The 20,666-nt window shown below is 44.0% G+C and overlaps 1 protein-coding gene across 2 annotated transcripts in view; it reads right to left on the reverse strand.

Annotated features, from left to right (window-relative positions):
* Positions 1-1,032: 1,032 nt before the first annotated feature.
* Positions 1,033-20,666, reverse strand: part of LOC6037683 (transcription termination factor 2) — a 29,202-nt gene continuing 9,568 nt past the window's right edge. The window contains exons 1-4 of one of the 2 annotated variants that reach the window (XM_038252320.1): positions 3,434-5,798; positions 1,821-1,947; positions 1,456-1,613; positions 1,033-1,398 (exon numbers count right to left, since the gene is read on the reverse strand). In XM_038252320.1, coding sequence (XP_038108248.1) covers positions 1,254-1,398; positions 1,456-1,613; positions 1,821-1,947; positions 3,434-5,709 — 2,706 coding nt within the window. In that variant the 5' untranslated portion in view covers positions 5,710-5,798 and the 3' untranslated portion in view covers positions 1,033-1,253. Of the gene's footprint in view, positions 1,399-1,455; positions 1,614-1,820; positions 1,948-3,433; positions 5,799-20,666 lie in introns of those variants that run through there. The other variant, XM_038252319.1, reaches the window with a different exon arrangement.

Genomic DNA, 20,666 nt, shown 5'->3' on the forward strand with positions numbered 1-20,666 from the left:
TTGAAACCGCCTTGAGTAAGGGGTATTAAAATATAAAAATGTCGACGGTTTTTTTCGAACTCGAATCAGTTCAATACGGAACGTCGGATCGAGATTCTCTTTGTTGCGTTGAGTTCGTCCAAGGAAGGTTCTTACGCCAAAAAAGTGACAACTTTGGCCACTCTGGAATCGATTCCGGATAATCTGCAGATTGAATGGGAATCAAAATCAAATTTTGATCACAGTAGGCTGAATAAGCAAAAAAAGCTTAAAAACGTTTAGACACGAAAAAACAAGACGAAGTTTGTCGGGTTCACCTTGTTACGTATAAAAACACACTTTTGAGTTCTCTTTTCGATGGCAAGCTGAATTTTCGCAAAGCTAAAGCATTACGCTGCGAACTTCCCTTCTTGGGACGTGCAATCCTAGTACCAAACGCTTGACCTGTTTGACTGACACTACTGTCTCCGGAAATGAAGCCGAATGGCTGAGGACCGGTTGCAACTGAGATGGGACAAGGGTCAAATTTGGAATTTGGGAATCAATTTTCGAGTTTTTCGATAACGAACATGACATCTCATTTTTTTCAGAATTTGCTGAAAAGTTTATGACATTGGAATGATTACCTTAAAAAAATATTTTTGAATATCTCAATCAAGTTAAAAGAAGACCCAACCGTCGGTCGCTTTGAAGTTCAAAAAATCTCAATTTGTGTTTCACTACTGTAAAATTGGAAAACCACACAGCAACTTACCTTTCCAGGATGTGCACAAAGCTAGCGATAATTGAACAACCAAACCAGAAGAATCACAGTGCATTGATAAACCCACCCAAGCCAGAGTAGATTTTTTTTATTAAATGTTAGTTGATCAAATATGTTATCATCACCAAATTATCACCACAATCAAAAGATAGTTGAAACCAACGCACAAGTGTGTACAAACAAACACAGAATAAAAAAAAAGTTTGTGTTATTTTTTGTAGTTTGAACAAAATACGATGTACAACCAGGTCTAAGTTTCTTTCCGAGCAAATAAACAAAATCGCAAACAGTTCCTTACCATGGTTTTGGAATGTGGGCAACACCACTCTCGTTTCTATTTCTAAACTCTAAGAATAAAACAGTACATCGAATCAATAAAATACATTACGAAACACCAAATCGATCCAACGACACTCGCTTCTGATTCTGCTTCTCAAGGTGGAAATCCCAAACACGCGGATATCACAGATTCAACGGCCACAAACTGCTGCTTTCCGAGAGAGAGATTTGTCTACAACCCAAACAGCGACTTGAGGTCATCTATCGTGAGCTTGCTGCCAGTGTGCTTGGTGCCGGTGAGGGCCTGCGTCGCCAGGTCCAGCTTCTTCTGCTGCAGCCCAATGATCTTCTGCTCAACCGTGTCCGTGCACATGAACCTGTTTGAAAGCGGGATTGTCAAAAACTTGGTTTAAAGTAGTGTAGAAACGACTCACTTCCAGATGTAGACGGGTTTCTTCTGGCCCACCCGGTACACGCGGTCCTGGGCTTGCGCCTCCAGCTGCGGGTTCCAGTGCAGATCCAGCAGCATCAGGTGGTTCGCTCCGACCAGGTTCAGGCCGACGCCGCCTGCCGTCAACGAGAGCAGCATAATCTGGAAAGAAGCGGCAAAGACTTTAACTTCAAATCTTTGACAATGACTAAATAATTTGCAACTCTTCACGGAAAACGCAAAAAAAAACTTGATTCGTGTGTGTGTGAGATGTCACGCAAGACAGAAAACGGTGAACTTTATTCGAAAACAACAACAAAACAAACGGCACGCAGCACAAAAACACTATTTCTTCTTCGCCTTCTGGACGTTCTCGATCTCCATGCGGGCCTCGTGTTCCATCTCCATCTGCTTCGAGCGGCGCCTTCCGAGGGGCGTCTTGCACCACCAGTACATGAACGCTTCCTCCTCCTCCTTGTAGACCGGTTCCAGGGCGCTTCATCGAAAAGATGTGGTGTCCGATTAGTAGTGTTGGATCGCGAGCTGGAGATTCAACGCCCATTTGCACAGTGGGTACACCCAAACGATAGACTTCTGACCTCAAATGCGGATGCCAAATCATAACGTGAATTGACAGCTTTTCTGACACTTGATGCGACGTCAACGCTAACCAATGCATAGTTTTGTAATCATAGAGCACTGTTTTCAAAACCCAAACAATCATTTATTTTTTTTTGCGTTTATGTCATTTCACTTTTTAGCATGCAATGTCAAAGGTACTGTCAATGTTGTTTATAGATTTGGCTTCAAAAGTCTGGGTGTACTGTACAGGTTGCAATAAAAAAACAAGCGAGAAATTTAATTTCTGAAAAATCTAGCAGCTTTGAAAATTGTCCGACGGAAATAATGGGTTGTTGAGAACGATTATTTTATCATCGATAATGTTATCGAAGATAGTCCATAAAATTTTCGTAAAAAGCAGATAGTATCACAAAATGCTTCTTACATTTTAAAAATTATGCAAATCACATTTTTAAAAATATGCAAATTATTAGAAATCATGAAAATAATTATTTCTGGAAGACACTGTTGTAAATGAGTGATAGAAAAAAATATCATTTGATGATTCCTGCACCAAAATAACAGAGAGTATAGCTATGTACCGTAACTATAGCTTGTGAGTTTTCTTCTTTTATCTCGTGATTGCCAAAAAGAGCATTCTCTTTCTATCACTCCTTCTCTTTTCCTCGATCACGTACTCTCGCCAAAGATTATTTTGTTTTCTCAGAAAACGGCAATGAAAGAGCGCGAGAGCGGGATTGGGAACCGAGCCCGCATTACGTACCGTTAGACTTTGTTGGAAAATTTTGTTTTGCGGCAGCTTATGTAGCTACGATCAGTTGAGGGGGGATAATTTTGAACGTGAGAATGAGAGAGAAAAAGAGAATGTCAAACGGGATTATGTAGACACGTGATAGAGACCGTCAATTTTTGGTGCTGAAAATCTCGCGACGGAAAGAAGAGCAGTGAAAATCTTTACAGCCCTGCTTTATTATGCAAAGAGCCTCATTTTGTAAAGAAACGCTAAAAAACTATTTTACCATAAAATGCTTTAAAAAATCATCCAGTGCGAAATGCAAAATATCCAATATCCATTCATCCAGTGTAAAATGAAAGATATCAATGAATTAAAGAAAGTATCATCATTTGGGGCGAATCGGGCCACATGGGACGAATAATCCAATAGCACTGATTTTGTGAAACTCTATTCAAATACTCGCCACGTTTACTATCCGTATCGCAAATTATGATAATTTGAGTATATAAAAAAAACCCCCGTCGAAGTGCCTTCCGAGCTCTAAGGCAATGAAAAGAAACCAAAATAAATAACTTCCAAAACTGCTAGATTTTTCCAAAAAAAAAACAGCTTTCCCACTGAATTTTGCAACCTCTGACCACTGGAATCACTTCGGGGCCCAAACCTCAGCGCGTTGATCAGCTCCAGATGCGTCAGCGGTTGCGTCCGCAGCTGCAGCATCCGCTTGCACGTGATGACCTCCCGGATGCAGCGCGCCACCGAGCCCACAGTGTAGCCGTCCGAGATCTTGGCCATCGCCCCCGTGTCAAACTGCCGTGGGACGCCACTGTACTGGCTTAACATTTCCTTCCAGGCGTACGATAGCGCACCGTAATCCGGTCGGGGAATGTAGATGAAACGCTGGTAGGTCTGTATCATGAGCTTCATGTCCGCCTCCCACGGACAGTTGGACGTGCCGATTAGCATGATCCGATCTTCGGGGTTGATGTTCTTGATCAGCTTCGGCAGGTCCTTCTTCAGCCGCTTCGGATCGGTGCGGTCCGTTTTGGGGACCTTCTTCATGAACGGTTTCTCGGCATCGCCAAAGTAAATGACGGACGGTTGCAGCAGCCGAGAAACCTTCGACACCAGGTGCATCAGCATGATGAGGCCCGACTTGCCGGGATATTTCCCAGCAATGTTGGCCGGACTGATGTCGAACAGCACCGATCCGGTTTCTGTGCAGATTGCGTGAACTAGAGCCGTCTTTCCCGAACCCTTCGGACCGGCGACCAGCAACGACTTTATGCACGGTCCAAAATTGCGGATGGTCTCAGAACCCAGTGGAAGGATGCAGTACTGTTTGATGAGGTGACGAACGTCTCCCGGGGAGGGATTTAGTGCGCTCCGAGCGGCGTAGCTTAAATCCCCCACAAAGGAGTTGATCGGAGTTTCGGGAAACTTTTTAATTATGCCGTTCGTGAGCAGCTCCTCAAACAGAGACTCCGTCGTGCGATCGGGGGTCAAATCTTTCTCACGTTTCTTCTTGCCCTTTTTGCCACTCCGTCGAGCCTTCTTACTGCCCTTCTTGGTTTTCTTTCCCTTCTGGGCTCGATCTCTATCCAGTGCAACCTGCAGCAGATCCAACTCCTGCCGCATTATATCGTCCACGATACGTCTCAACTCGGCCTCTACGTCCGCGTACTTTTCCTCGTAAATCATGTCGTCATAGTACGTCTGTCTTAGGTTGTGTGATTCGTCTTTGCCCTTCCAAATCTCATTATACTCATCAATGCCATTCTTAATCTCCGGAAGAAACGCGGATTGCATCGGTCTAAATGCTTTATCCAATCCTTCCTCGAGCGAAACCTCCCCAGGCCGCTTCTGCTGCTTGTTCGGATCTTTGGCCGACTTGAGCTTACTCTCGCGCGAGGACATCACGGAAGACCGGCTCATCTCACTCTCGGTGGCCTGCCGGCTCAGCAGATGGCGGGAACCGCCGGCTTCCTCCGATGGAAAATCCGGCAACCGACCGGTTCGCTTCTGATACTCCTTGAACCACGTCCGGATTTCATCGGCAATGTCCTCCTTCATGGCGGCACCCTGTTTGGTGTAAATCTCCTCCTTCACCCGCACCAAACTCTTCTCGTACTCCTCTTGAAACTCCTTTTGCTGGTCGTACCGTTGCAACTTTGCTTCGGCCAGCTCGTCAACCGCCGATCGCGCAGTCGTGACCTGGGGTGGAATCATTCCTATCAGGATCATTTCTTCCGCCTTGCGTCGTCGCGTCTGTCGTCTCGTCGCGTACCCTCGCCAAACCTTCTGAATCTTCATCGCCGCGTTCAACCCCGTCGTCGACTTGTCCCTACTACTGTCCGGCTTGCCCTTCTCCTTCAACAACTTCAACTCCTTCATAAACTGTGCCCTCAACCTGCCCTGCCTAGCTCGCTCGTGCGTCTGAATTATCTTTATCGCGTCCAACTCGGACCATTCCTCCTCCACAACCTCCTCGTCCAACGCCCCAATCCGTCTCAGTATGTCGTCCATAAACTTCTTCCGCTCGTTCAGCATCTCCTCCTTCTCGCGCCGGAAGTACTTCGGCACATTAAGCTCCATCACCAGCGGCGTCAGCCCCAGCTTCTCCACCACCGCATCGTTATAGCTAAACTCGTTCATATCAATCACCACCAGATCATGCTTCAGCTCCAACACCCGCCCCAAACAGTTATCCAGCAGCTTCCGGATCAAGATCCGCTTCTGCGGCTGCACAATCTGGTCGTAGATCTCCTCCAGCTTGTTCGCGATCACAATGTACCGCAGATACAGCTCGTACACGTGCCCCTGGATTTCGGTGCGATCGTGCTGCGCTTCGATGGCCTGGTACTCAAAGTCGTTCACTCCGAGCTTCTCCAGGTCCTTCTGGGAACTGGTCCACAGCAGGTTGAACGTACGGTTGGACATTCTGGGTGACACAACAACAACTCTAAGGTAGATCTCGAAAGGCCACAAAGTGGACCCACTCGCGGTGACGGTTCTCGGCGGAATGAACGGCTTGTTGTTTGGAATCGCAAAACAGCGGACCAACCTCTTGCTACGGCCACTATGGTAACGACGGGTGAATCACCCGTCGCTTCCTCTTTGGGCTAGTGGAGCGGAACGTTGCGCGGGAAACGAACAAACAAACGTTGTTTTTTGTAGGGGTGATTCCACTCAGTCACAACATACGAATGCCGGTTATTGGAATACTTTTGCTTTCGTACGTGGTTCAAGTTTTCACCCCAAATTTTTAGCATCGACATTTGATTTAAAACGTTACTTAATCCACCTTTAGGTGGTTGGTGTCTTCCTCACATTCATTAAGTCAATACATTCAGTAAAAATAGCAACATTCCCCCTTAACAATGATTAACAAATTAACAAAATTAACAAAACTTTATTAATCTGTTCCTTTGATAGGGTTCGCAGACCTTCAATATCTCTGGATCATCGGCAAGGACTGATTAAAAACCTATCCAACAATATGGAAGATTCAGACAATATTTCTATCACAATATCTGAAATCCGGCCTCCCAAAAGTTTATAAATAACACTTAAGTGCTAATAAATTTTAATAGGGTTGTCAGATCTTCAATGTTTTGGGCTCATTGGAAAGGTCTTTTTAATAAATGTATAACATGATAGGTTTTCTTGCAAAAACCACCCTTTTTACAATCTTCTGGACATACGCCAAAATCGTTTTTTAGCATAACTTTTGAAGTACTTAACTAAACTTGCTGATTTTAAATAGAGACCTATGGGACCCCAAGACGGATCGAGTTTCTGTCCACCCACCTACACACATCCACACAGACATTTGCTCAGAACATGATTCTGAGTCGATATGTATACGTGAAGTTGGGTCTACGAGGTCAAATTAATAAGTTCATTTTTCGAGTGATTTTATAGCCTTTCCTCAGTAAGGTGAGGAGGGCAAAAATGCTTCCTTTATTGAGCAATTTTCTGAGATTCCGGTCATTCGATTTTTTTGTATTTTTTTATCTGGCTGAAACTTTTTAGTTGCCTTTGGTATGCCCAAAGAAGCCATTTTTCATCAATAGTTTGTCCATATAATTTTCCATACAAATTTGACAGCTCTCTTCGAAAATATGTATCTTTTAAAGGATTTTTTTGATCGATGTGTTGTCTTCGACAAAGTTGTAGGTTGTAGTTGAAAAAAATTATACACGATAAAAAAAATAATTTCACTTTTTTTCACTTAGACCTAGTTTGCAAAAACACTATTTTTTTTATATATTTTAGGGGATATAAATGACAACTTTCCAGACATTTCCAGACTGTGCAAAACATTCGTGACTGAGTTAGGATTTTTTGAATCAATACTGATTTTGTCAAAAAACGGATAAGATCGGAAAAATTCACGAATAATGTTTCATATTTTAACATTGTAAATCGGACCATTAGTTGCTGAGATATCGACATTAGAAAATGGTGGGTTGTTTGGGTGAGACTCAGAAAACATCAATTTTTCTGATTTTAATTCCAATTTTACACCGAAAAATGAAGTTGAAAATTTTGTGTGACCAATATTTCTATTTTTTTTAAATCAGTATTGATTCATAACTATGTCAAAGATTTTTTGCACATTCTGGAAATTGGTGTACTGTGTATCATATTTTTACAGTGTAGTCCTTATCCATACCTACAACTTTGCCGAAGACACCAAATCGATCAAAAAATTCCCTCAAAAGTAGTGCGTCCATCCCGGGAATTCCCGGGATAAAAACCCAGGGTTTTCCCTAAACCGGGAATTCCAGAATCCCGGGATTTTTTATATTTTGTCCCGGGAATTCCCGAAATTGAAAAAAAAAACATTTTTTGGTCTGGAAACTCAGATTTGGGTTAAAAGCATAAGCAAATTTGTATTCGGCATATATCAACATTTATTTGGCTGATAAGGGAAAATTATTAAAATTTTAGTTTACGGATCCGCAAAATGCCTAGCACTTAAAATATTTTTCATTATATTTTATTTATTTTTTAAAGATTTACGTTTTTTTTAATTTATTTTAAACTTGAAAAAATCATATTCAATTAATTTTTATCAAAAATCTGCATTTGGAGCAAATTAGGACAATAGTAACGAATTAAGACAGCATAATGTTCTGATATTTTTAATTGGGTCCTAAACTACCCCTGATCGCATAAATTTCCCATATGCATTTTCATCGATGTCTAGTTATTGATGCAGTTTGATTCAAAATTGTGTGCTCTTTCGAAAGAGCCTATAACATCCAGTACTTTGTTCAAGAAATCAGGAGGAAATCCAGTTTTTCGCGAAAACTTAACACGTAGCCTTATGTATGGTACAAACTTCAAATGCGTTTTTCTCAGCTTGCTGTTTTTGCATATGGGACATTTATGCGAACATGGGCAGTAAAGCCCTATATAAATTTTAATGTACATCGGTAAAAAACACGATTAAAAACCATTTCTGACCACTTTTTCATTTAAATGCAAAAAAAATAAATTGACAATACAACATTTTTTCGATGGACCAACTATGGCCCTCTTGGAACGAGCTGTCTAGTAGGACCTTATCTGTCAAGAAGGATCGCGAAGATGATTTTTCAAAATTGATTTAAAAATTCATTTTAAATCCTTTGCAGTCGTACAAAGAGTCATTTTACAAAGAAAAATAAGCTTTATCGCTCTGAGCAATAATATCCAAAAATTTAAGCTTAATTTTAGGACCCAATTAACAAAACAATTAGTACACAAATTTTAAAATTTATTGCTGTAAAATATCCTGTACCTTTTCAGACTGCAGACCCGATTTCCCCCAGTTGGCGGTAGTGACTTAAAGATATTTTGAAAAATATGTTTAATATAAAATATGAAATTCTAAACATTTCTAAAATTTTACATTGGATGGTTTCATTTTATTTGTTTTCGCTTCTTGTTTTTTTTTTACAGTTTCAATGAAATTTTTTAGCTTTTGTAAAAAATTAAAGAAATATATTAATAAGTATTTCATGATTATTAATATGAAATAAGTTAAATCACTTTGGATTAAAAATTGCGATTCATTAAAAATTCAAAGCATAAGAACAAAAAACTTTTTTTATATTCTTTAAACTAACAAAAAAAAACTGCTGTTCTTGTTTATATTGAAGTAAAGATTATCACCAAGTACCAGTATTTAGCTAATTCTATGATTGTAAGCTTGAAAAACATAACAAATTCAATGAAAACATATATTTTATGAAAGTTAAAAAAAATCCCGGGATTTCAAAAATATTTTTTCCGTTTCCCGGGAAATTAGAAACCCGGGAAAATTGGACGCCCTTATCAAAAGGTACAGATTTTTGAATTTTCATATTTCATTTTTGTATGGACAGCTGCCAAATTTGTAAGGAAAATTATATGGACAACCAAATGATGCAAAATGGCTTCTTTGGGCGTACCAAAGACAGCAGGATTGGAAAATACAAAAATTAAAATTAAAGAAAAGACCGATTTCGTAAACAATTGCTCTATTCACATATTCTCATTAGTTATTTTCACTCCTCAATTTTGTATTTATCTTAGAACTTAAAAAGGCTATAAAACGTTTCCAAATTACTTAACATAAATAAATTTGAACATAAAAAGCAGAATCACCAATAAAAACTGCTTTTTCAAAAAAATAGAACTGGAAAATTATAAAGTAAAGGAGGTGTGAGACTACGACAAACAAACAAACTCGCACTTTTTGACTGTTTGCCTGCATTTTTTTTTACCGAAATAACCATTTTACAACTTGTGGTGTCCCTCGCAACTATTTCCTTTTCATTAACCGCTTAGTAACAGAAGGTTCTTCTAATGCAATCAAACAAAAACTAGGAAAAATTTGGCCAAAAAACCTAGTGAGATCGAAAATAGTCTAACACCTCCTTAACGCGTCATCCACAAATAACGTAGCACTTTTTGTTTTTGAAGAATTTAACCCGTGCTCCTTTTTCTCTTGTAGTCTTCTCCCATACAAAATCGATTCTGTTCTCACAAACTCTTAATCTCATTAGGGGTCGAGCTCCCGTGGTCAAGTGGTACGGGTTTTGTTTTGTAAGCGGAAGGTCGATGGCTTGAAACCCATCTGGCGAGGCAAAAGGGGTAGGTGGCGGCCGAGTGGGGATTTCGGCTGCTGCGGGAATTGATTTGTTGTCAAGTCCCATGCCTCCCCAAAACCCATCCCATCCAATCTCTCGGATGATCTGTTGGCGACTGAGTCTGAGCGTTGAAGAACTCTGCAACAATAGGGGGATGGCGTCGCTATTTTTAGTCCACGTTTTTCCACTTTTTCCCCATCGAGACTGATTACTGTTGGCACAATCGTGCTAGCAACTACACAAAGTCCATAAGACGATTCGTTTCAGTGCAGAATTTATTTACACACACAGACACACATACCAATGTATATAACACAATAAATTCATTCGAAAAGTAGTTCTCTCCGGACACGGACGTGTTCTTTATTTCAATCCGCTGCTCGTAAAACTCCTACAGGTTATGGGCCTGAGTTCGACGTAGAAATCGGAGGAACAAAAGAAATTTTCGACGCCATTGCAAAAGTTGACCGCGTGTCGCGAATTTACTTGTTTTATCGCGAAAATCGAATAGTTTTCTCGTGAAAATGGACGCTAATCGCTTTAGCATTCAGAAGCTGAATAATGATAATTATTCTGCATGGAGATTCAAAGTGGAACTTCTCCTTGTTCGCGAGGACTTGTGGCGTTGTGTCGATCCTGGCACGAAGCCAGCTGCGGAAAGTGATGAGACGTGGAAGGCGCTGGACGCTAAGACGCGGGCCACCGTCGGCCTACTGATCGAGGATAACCAACACGGGTTGATCCGTGGAGCTGCGACCTCGAAGGCCGTCTGGACAGCGTTGCAAGAGCATCACATGAAGACGACGCTAACCTCAAAAGTTTCGCTCTTGAAGCGAATCTGCGATAAACGGTTCGCGGATGGCGAGGACATGGCGGAACATCTGTTCGCTATGGAGGAACTCTTCGATCGGTTGAAAAATGCCGGACAACCGCTTGCGGACACTCTTCAAGTCGCGATGATTTTAAGAAGTCTGCCGCGAAGTTTCGACACCCTGACTACGGCTCTCGAGAGCCGTTCTGACGCTGATCTTACTCTGGAACTCGTCAAGCGAAAGCTACTGGACGAGGTCGCGAAACGGCAGGGATCCGCCGGAAGTGATTCTGCACTGAAAGTCGGTGCTTACGGACGCAGCAGCAAGAAGAAGACGCTGGTCTGCCACCGATGCAAAATGGAGGGCCACAAGCAATACGAGTGCCCGCAGCGTGGTCGCCACGTGGACGGCGACACAAAGGCGAGAAGAACAAAGCCGAAGAAGGAGGACAGCGTCTCTTTCGCTTTTGTCGCCGGCGGCGGTGCTGTAGCTGACGTCACTAAGCCGTGGGTCATTGACTCCGGGGCTACCAGCCACACAGTTGCGGATCGGTGTTTTTTTTAGTGAACTGAAAAACAGTGAAGTGCAGTGCGTTAAACTTGCCGATGGAAAATTCGCAAAAGTGGAAGGCCAAGGGTGTGGCACGATTATTTGTTGTGATGAAAAAGGACAGCCAACTGAAGTTAACATTAGTGTCGCGCTGTACACCCCTGGTCTTGCCATGAACTTATTATCAGTACCGGCAATAGTGAAAAAGAACGCAAAAGTGTTGTTCGACGCTGGTGGTTGCCGGATCCTGCGAGGCGAGACAACGGTAGCGGTCGGCGTGCTGAAGCAAGGATTGTACCACCTGAAACAACCGGAGGAAGTCGCGTATGCCGCCAGTGGACACCACAACAAGGACTGCAAGCACGTTTGGCACAGAAGGTTCGGTCACCGGGACCTGGCCGCCATCGCACGGATGGAGGCGGAAAACCTAGCAAGTGGGTTGAGAGTGTTCGACTGCGGAGTTGATGAGCCCTGTGGAAGCTGCCTTAACCTGGCCATGGTCTTCGTTTCGTACATACACTTATGGTACTCGGGTCTATATGACCCAGAAATGTTTTTGGCTGCCAAAATTCGGAACCTTGACCGATTTTGGATGTCTTGGCCGCAAATGAAAGGTTAGAATGTCTACTTTGCGATTCCGACTGGCAGAACCGGTTTTGGGCACTGTGGCCACCGGGAACCTGCTACAACCGAAAAAAGTCCTTTTTGAGGCCCCGACTTTGAGGACCTGTATCTCCGGAACGATAACACATAGCGGGTTGTTTCCAGTTGCATTTGACGAGTAATAACCTCAACTTTAAGCTCCCGTAGAATTGATTTGTCAAAAGTGGACACCGGTTCCGTTAACCCGGAACATCCGAAAAACATAATTTTTTCAGCTTTTGTTATAAAATCAACACATTAGTCAATTTTTTCAACCGGATTTTTTGTAAATCATTACATACGCACACTACATACTACCTCTCACTGTTTGGGATCATTCCGGCCAACTGTGGCCAATCCGGAACCGGTTCCAGGGTACCACCAAAACGGTTCCAATAATGGTATCGCTAGAAACCCGTCATGTTGCATATCAAACTTCATCAAATTGAAAATTATGACCATCTGAGGTCATGCCGATATCCTCTGACCCAACCTGGTCACTCCGGAACCGATTATCGGTGGCCACTGGGGGACACTTCCGGAGTATGCAGGAAAGCATATCATGCGACATATCAAACGTCATGAAATTGAAAATTATGACCATCTGAAGTCATTCCGATATCCTCTGACTCACCCTGGTCACGCCGGAACCGGTTACCGGTGGCCACTGGGGGACACTTTCAGAGTATGCAAAGAACCCTACCATGCGACGTATCAAACTTCATGAAATAGAAAATTATGACCATCTAAGGTCATGCCAATATCCTATGACCCAACCTGATCATGCCGGAACCGGTTACCGGAGGCCACTGGGGGACACTTCCGGAGTATGCAGGAAAGCATACCATGCGACATATCAAACTTCATGAAATTGAAAATTATGACCATCTGAGGTCATGCCGATATCCTCTGACCCAACATGGTCACTCCGGAACCGGTTACCGGTGGCCACTGGGGAACACTGCCGGAGTATGCAAAGAACCCTACCATGCGACGTATCAAACTTCATGAAATTGAAAATTATGACCATCTAAGGTCATGCCAATATCCTATGACCCAACTTGGTCACGCTGGAACCGGTTACCGGAGGCCACTGGGGGACACTGCCGGAGTATGCAGGGAAGCATACCATGCGACATATCAAACTTCATGAAATTGAAAATTACGACCATCTGAGGTCATGCCGATATCCTCTAACCCAACCTGGTCACTCCGGAACCGGTTACCGGTGGCCACTGGGGAACACTGCCGGAGTATGCAAAGAACCCTACCATGCGACGTATCAAACTTCATGAAATATAAAATTATGACCACTAAGGTCATGCCAATGTCCTATGACCCAACCTGGTCACGCCGGAATCGGTTACCGGTGGACACGGGGGGACACTTACGGAGTATGCAAGGAAGCATATCAGGCGACATATCAAACTTCATGAAATATAAAATTATGACCATCTAAGGTCATGCCAATATCCTATGACCCAACCTGGTCACGCCGGAACCGGTTACCGGTGGCCACTGGGGGACACTTCCGGAGTATGCAGGGAAGCATATCATGCGACATATCAAACTTCATGAAATTGAAAATTATGACCATCTGAGGTCATGCCAATATCCTCTGACTCACCCTGGTCACGCCGGAACCGGTTAACGGTGGCCACTGGGGACAATTCTGAGTATGCAAGGAAGCATATCATGAGACATATCAAACCTCATGAAATTGCAAATTATGACCACCAAAGGTCTTGCCCACGTTTTTTAATCCAACCTGGCCACTGGGAGACAATTTCTGGTGGCGATGTCCTCCGGCCCATCCTAATTAATTTGGAACCGAAAATGGGTTGGGAATGGAGGAAATTTGTGAAACATGCAAAGAACCAAGTTTGAAGTTTCTTCTCGAACCTAAGATTTAAAAGGTTTTAATGAGGAGAGCACCAAATCCTTTTCATTTTCCAAAGAACCTTCCATCCCAGAGTTCGGACTGACGACCTTTGATTGGGAGTCCAACTGCCGCCAGCGACTCCACCGGAGCAGGCTTGGTTTGGAGTGTTGATTGTAATTAAAGCAGGGAGAAAACTGGAATGATCAAATGACCGTACAACAACTGAGGCTGGAACCGACGTTCTACTTCCCCATCCGATAGAAGGCGTGATGACACATTACTCGTCACAAGAAATGTGGACGCAATCACACTAGCAGCTACACAACCGAGCCCGATTACCATTCCGGAACCATTTAATTGATGGTGGTTTTAATTTTCTGTAGTAGATAAATTTAGTTGAACCTTCCAAAATTACCTAACTTACAGACCCTCCGGAAGTGTCCCCCAGTGGCAACCCGTATCCGGTTCCGGAGTGACCAAGTTGGGTCATAGGATATTGGCATGACCTTAGATGATGATAATTTTTAATTTCATGATATGATATGTTTCCTTGAATTCTCCGGAAGTGTCCCCCACTGGCACCGGTAACCGGTTACGAAGTGACCAGGTTGGGTCAGAGGATATCGGCATGACCTTAGATCAGTGGCCCTCAGCCAGCTGATCATCGCGGGCTTATTTGGAAATTTGCCCCAGAGTCGTGGGCAACATGTAACATATAAATAAAAAATAAGTTGTAGAGTAGAATAGTTTGAAATTGAAATTTTGACAAACAACTAAATTTTTGACAACTTAGAAATTGTCACCAATTATACATAATCAATTGAAAAAAAATCAACATTCTTCATAAATTTTTCTCATGTTTTAAAATATAAATGTTGTACAATTCGACAATATTTCACTTTAAAAAAAAATATTTTTTTGTTATATTTATATTAGCTTTTTTTTGTTTATAATTATTTTCTTGGTTTTGCGAACACATTTGGTTTGATTGTTCCATTTAAGCTTTGAATGTTTTGAACATTTTTTCAATGATTTTTTGAGTGAATTTTGAAGAAACAGTAATAAGTTTTGATTTTATAATTCTTTGCGTAAATATGGGTATTCGGCGCCGTCGCTCCGTGCCATACTTTCATACACTTAGGAGCCCAGGGCGGCGAAGTCCTTGTAGATAAAAAGGAAGACACTAGTGGTTGGTACTAGCAATGGTGGCCGAAAGCTATAAAGTCAACTTCGTTCGTAATAAGTTTTGAATTATCCGTATGTTATAGGAAAAAATCATATTTATTGAAATTTAGAAGTTTATTTTGGTTCGAAAAATTTGTATTATTGAACAAGATAAAAAAGTGTTTTTTCAATGATTTTGAAATTTTTTAAGATCTTTTCGTACGAAGTACAGTTTTCTCGTTTCATTTTGAATCAAAGATTCGGGCACAAAAAAAAATCAAAAATATAATCAAATTGAATTTTTATGTTCTGTCGATTTTTTAGGATAACAAAATTGAACCAAAAAAATATTAGCTCGGAATTCATATTTTATAATTTCCTTATTCAATATTTCTAACAAGTTTTAGTCAGAAAGTGATCTGATGTTTAGAACTGTTTGATATTTATTTATTCTTAGTATTTTTAGCAACGTGATTCCCAGATAATACAAAGTTTTTGTCACACTATCACATTCATAATTTTATATTTTTAAAGGAATGAATGTTTCATATTCATTATTTCCAAATTTAGAAATTTAATCGCTTTATAAATTCTACAGGAAAATAAGGCACCACTAGTTTAATACTTCCCATGACCTTATAAATATTATAGAAATCAGAAATCAATTATGGTTATTTCGTCAAAAAAAACATATTTTTCTTTTTAAAGAAACTTAGTTCATGATTTCTCTAGCGAACTTCATATGAGAACGCAAAGTGGGCCGGATTCCAAAATAATTTCAAAACCATCCCGAAGGCCGTACAGAAGACCTCGGTTAGCCACATACGGCCCGCAGGCCGCATTTTGGTGACCACCGCCTTATATGGTTATAATTTTCAAATTCATGAAGTTTGATACGTCGCATGATATGCTTCCCTGCATACTCCGGAAGTGTCCCCCAGTGGCCACCGGTAACCGGTTCCGGCGTGACCAGGTTGGGTCATAGGATATTGGCATGACCTTAGATGGTTATAATTTTCTATTTCATGAAGTTTGATATGTCGCATGATATGCTTCCTTGCATACTCCGTAAGTGTCCCCCCGTGTCCACCGGTAACTGGTTCCGGAGGGACCAGGTTGGGTCAGAGGATATTGGCATGACCTTAGATAGTCATAATTTTCTATTTCATGACGTTTGATATGTCACATGGTAGGGTTCTTTGCATACTCCGGAAGTGTCCCCCCATGTCCACCGGTAACCGGTTCCGGCGTGACCAGGTTGGGTCATAGGATATGGCATGACCTTAGATGGTTATAATTTTCTATTTCATGAAGTTTGATATGTCGCATGATATGCTTCCTTGCATACTCCGTAAGTGTCCCCCCGTGTCCACCGGTAACTGGTTCCGGAGGGACCAGGTTGGGTCAGAGGATATTGGCATGACCTTAGATAGTCATAATTTTCTATTTCATGACGTTTGATATGTCACATGGTAGGGTTCTTTGCATACTCCGGAAGTGTCCCCCCATGTCCACCGGTAACCGGTTCCGGCGTGACCAGGTTGGGTCATAGGATATGGCAAGAGCTTAGATAGTCATAATTTTCAATTTCATGACGTTTGATATGTCGCATGATATGCTTCCTTGCATACTCCGGAATTGTCCCCCAGTGGTCATCGGTAACCGGTTCCGGAGTGACCAGGTTGGGTCAGAGGATATTGGCATGACCTCAGATGGTCATAGTTTTCAATTTCATGAAGTTTGATACGTCGCATGGTAGGGTTCTTTGCATACTCCGGAAGTGTCCCCCCGTGTCCACCGGTAACCGGTTCCGGCGTGACCAGGTTGGGTCATAGGATATTGGCATGTCCTTAGATGGTCATAATTTTCTATTTCATGAAGTTTGATACGTCGCATGGTAGGGTTCTTTGCATACTCCGGCAATGTTCCCCAGTGGCCACCGGTAACCGGTTCCGGAGTGACCAGGTTGGGTCAGAGGATATCGGCATGACCTCAGATGGTCATAATTTTCAATTTCATGAAGTTTGATATGTCGCATGATATGCTTCCCTGCATACTCCGGAAGTGTCCCCCAGTGGCCACCGGTAACCGGTTCCGGAGTGACCAGGGTGAGTCAGAGGATATCGGAATGACTTCAGATGGTCATAATTTTCAATTTGATGAAGTTTGATATGCAACATGACGGGTTCCTAGCGATACCATTATTGGAACCGTTTTGGTGGTACCCTAGAACCGGTTCCGGATTGGCCACACTTGGCCGGAACGATCCCAAACAGTCAGGGGTAGTATATAGTATAGGAATGTAATGATTTACAAAAAATCCGGTTGAAAAAATTGACTAATGTGTTGATTTTATAACAAAAGCTGAAAAAATCATGTTTTTCGGATGTTCCGGGTTAACGGAACCGGTGTCCACTTTTGACAAATCATCTCTACGGGAGCTTAAAGTTGAGGTTATTACCCGTCAAATGCAACTGGAAGCAACCCGCTATGTGTTATCGTTCCGGAGATACAGGTCCTCAAAGTCGGGGCCTCAAAAAGGACTTTTTTCGGTTGTAGCAGGTTCCCGGTGGCCACAGTGCCCAAAACCGGTTCTGCCAGTCGGAATCGCAAAGTAGACATTCTAACCTTTCATTTGCGGCCAAGACATCCAAAATCGGTCAAGGTTCCGAATTTTGGCAGCCAAAACATTTCTGGGTCATATAGACCCGAGTACCATAAGTGTGACTTTTTTCTGGGGGGCACTTCCGGTGGCCACCGGAAGTCCATTTTTGGCTCAAATGTGTGTCTTGGTAAGATGCACAAAGTCATAAAATTTCAGCTCTGTAAGTGCCAAAGGTCAAAAGTTACGATAACTTTTATCATGCTCTTGGGTCATATAGACCCGAAGACCATGCCCGGGTTAAAGGAAAGAGCTCACGCAAACCGTTTCCCGCGGAGTCGACAACCAGCACCAAAGCGACGTTGGACCTGGTGCATACCGACGTGTGCGGCCCGGTTGAAGTACCTTCCGTTGGCGGGTATCGTTATTTCATGACCATGATTGACGATTACTCCCGCTTCTGTGTGCTCTACCTGCTGAGGAACAAGTCGGAGGTTTCGGACAGAATCGCCGAGTACGTCGCCCTCGTGAAAACCCTCTTCGGCCGAAAACCCAAAACCGTGCGCTCAGACCAAGGAGGAGAGTACACCGGCGAAAAGCTGCGCAACTTCTACAAGCAGGAGGGAATCCAGGCGCAGTTCACGGCGGGCTACAGTCCGCAACAAAACGGAGTGGCGGAACGCAAAAACCGCTACCTGACCGAAATGGTTCGCTGCCTCTTGTTCGACGCCAATCTTCCGCAGTGCTACTGGGCGGAAGCTCTGAGCACGGCTGTGTATCTCCAAAATCTCCTTCCAACAAAGGCCGTGAAGTCGTCCCCGTTTGAGATGTGGCACGGAACCAAGCCGGACGTGGCGAAACTGAAGGTTTTCGGGTGCAAAGCGTGGGTCCATGTACCGAAAGAAAAGCGGAAGAAGCTCACTGGAACAGCCCGGGAACTCACCTTCGTCGGCTACTCCCTGGAACATAAAGCCTACCGATTCCTGGACCGAAGCACACAGAAGGTGATTGTCAGTCGGGACGTGCGTTTCGTCGAAAGTGCGTCAGCTGAGGTCGGTCATCAGAACGGTGATGCGAAGCCGGTCACGGTTACCAGCCGAGAGGAGACAGTGGTTTTCGATTCGGTACTCAACAAACCTGTACCGAAACCCGATGAACCAGCGCTGGAACAAGAAAGAGCACCGGAAGCAGAACCCGAGTGCCCTATGGATGGCGACAACCCAGCTGAACTTGACGCGGAAGAAGAGGACGCATCCTTCCGCTCCGCACTGTCCGATGAAGAGGAGTTCAACGGTTTCAGTGACGTTTCGCCAAGTTCGTCCACCGAAGATACCACCAACAAAACTGGCAGCACAACACCACTTCGAAGATCCGACCGGCTCACGAAGGGCATTCCACCTGAGCGGTACCAAAACGCAACCAACGTGACCAAGCACACTGTCAGGAGCCCCGATCTTACCTGGAAGCAGTCCAAGGTCCAGAGAAAGCCGCCTGGCTGGCAGCGATGAAGGAGGAGATCAAATCGCTGCAAGAAAACCAGACCTGGGAGCTCGTGGAGCTGCCGCCCGGAAGGAAACTCGTCGGCTGTAAGTGGACGTTCAAGAAGAAGGAGGATGAAAGTGGCCGCGTCGTGCGGCACAAAGCCAGGTTGGTCGCACAGGGTTTCTCCCAGCGGTACGGTACTGACTACGACGAGGTGTTTGCACCTGTCGCCAAACAGACAACGCTACGAACGCTGCTGACGATCGCCGCTCGGGACGACATGTTGCCTCCGGGATTCCAGTCGGACGACAACCTGGTGTGCCGACTAAAACGCAGTTTGTACGGCTTGAAACAGTCGGCGCGGGTCTGGAATGCAAAAATCGACGGCATCTTCAAGCAGATGGGATTCCAGCCCGGCGTGGCGGACACGTGCCTCTATGTGAAGAAGACGGACAAGCAGATGAGTTTCATCGCGATATACGTGGACGACATGGTCATCTTCTGCCATTCCGAGAAGGAGTTCAGCCGAATCCGTACAACGCTGGAAGGGCAGTTCAAGCTGTCTACTTTGGGAGAGTTGCGCCAGTTCCTCGGAATCCACATCGAGAAGATCGACGGCCACTACACGCTGAACCAGCGTAGCTACATCGAGAAGCTGCTCGGACGGTTCGGGTGCGAGGAAGCTAAGCCGTCCAAGATCCCGCTTGACCCCGGCTACGTAAAACAAAAGGAGGAGACAAATTTGCCGACAAACACGTCGTACCGTTCGTTGGTGGGTAGTTTGTTGTACGTCGCGGTAAACTCCCGGCCGGACATCTGCATCGGAACTTCGCTGTTGTGCAGGAAAGTGTCTAATCCCAGCGATCGCGACTGGACAGAAGCCAAACGCACCCTGAAATACCTGAAAGGAACCAAGGACCTCCGTCTGCACCTTGGTAACGGAGATGCGGGACTCGAGTGCTTCGTCGACGCGGACTGGGCCGGTAACGAAGGCGACCGGAAGTCAAACTCTGGTCTGATCATCAAATTCGGCGGTGGAGTGGTGAGCTGGTCGACACGCAAACAAACCTGCGTCGCCCTATCGTCCACCGAGGCCGAGTTCGTCGCCCTTGCCGAAGGTTGCCAGGAGCTGCTGTGGGCAAAGAAACTCCTTAACGATCTCGCCGAGGACAACCAGGAATCCGTTGTGGTGTGGGAGGATAACCAATCCTGCATCAAGATGGTAGAGTCGGATCGCGTCGAACGTCGGTCCAAACACATCGACACAAAGTACGCGTTCACCAAGGATCTTCACCAGCGCGGAGTCATTGACCTCCGTTACTTGCCAACAGACGAAATGGTCGCGGACGTCATGACCAAACCACTGGACCGGACCAAGCTGGAGCTGCACCGTAACACACTCGGTGTCAAGTAAACTTCTTTGCGTTGAGGAGGAGTGTTGGCACAATCGTGCTAGCAACTACACAAAGTCCATAAGACGATTCGTTTCAGTGCAGAATTTATTTACACACACAGACACACATACCAATGTATATAACACAATAAATTCATTCGAAAAGTAGTTCTCTCCGGACACGGACGTGTTCTTTATTTCAATCCGCTGCTCGTAAAACTCCTACAATTACATTATCGACTTCATT

Source organism: Culex quinquefasciatus, chromosome 2 (genome assembly GCF_015732765.1).
Source record: "Culex quinquefasciatus strain JHB chromosome 2, VPISU_Cqui_1.0_pri_paternal, whole genome shotgun sequence".
NCBI classification, from domain to species: Eukaryota; Metazoa; Arthropoda; class Insecta; order Diptera; family Culicidae; genus Culex; species Culex quinquefasciatus.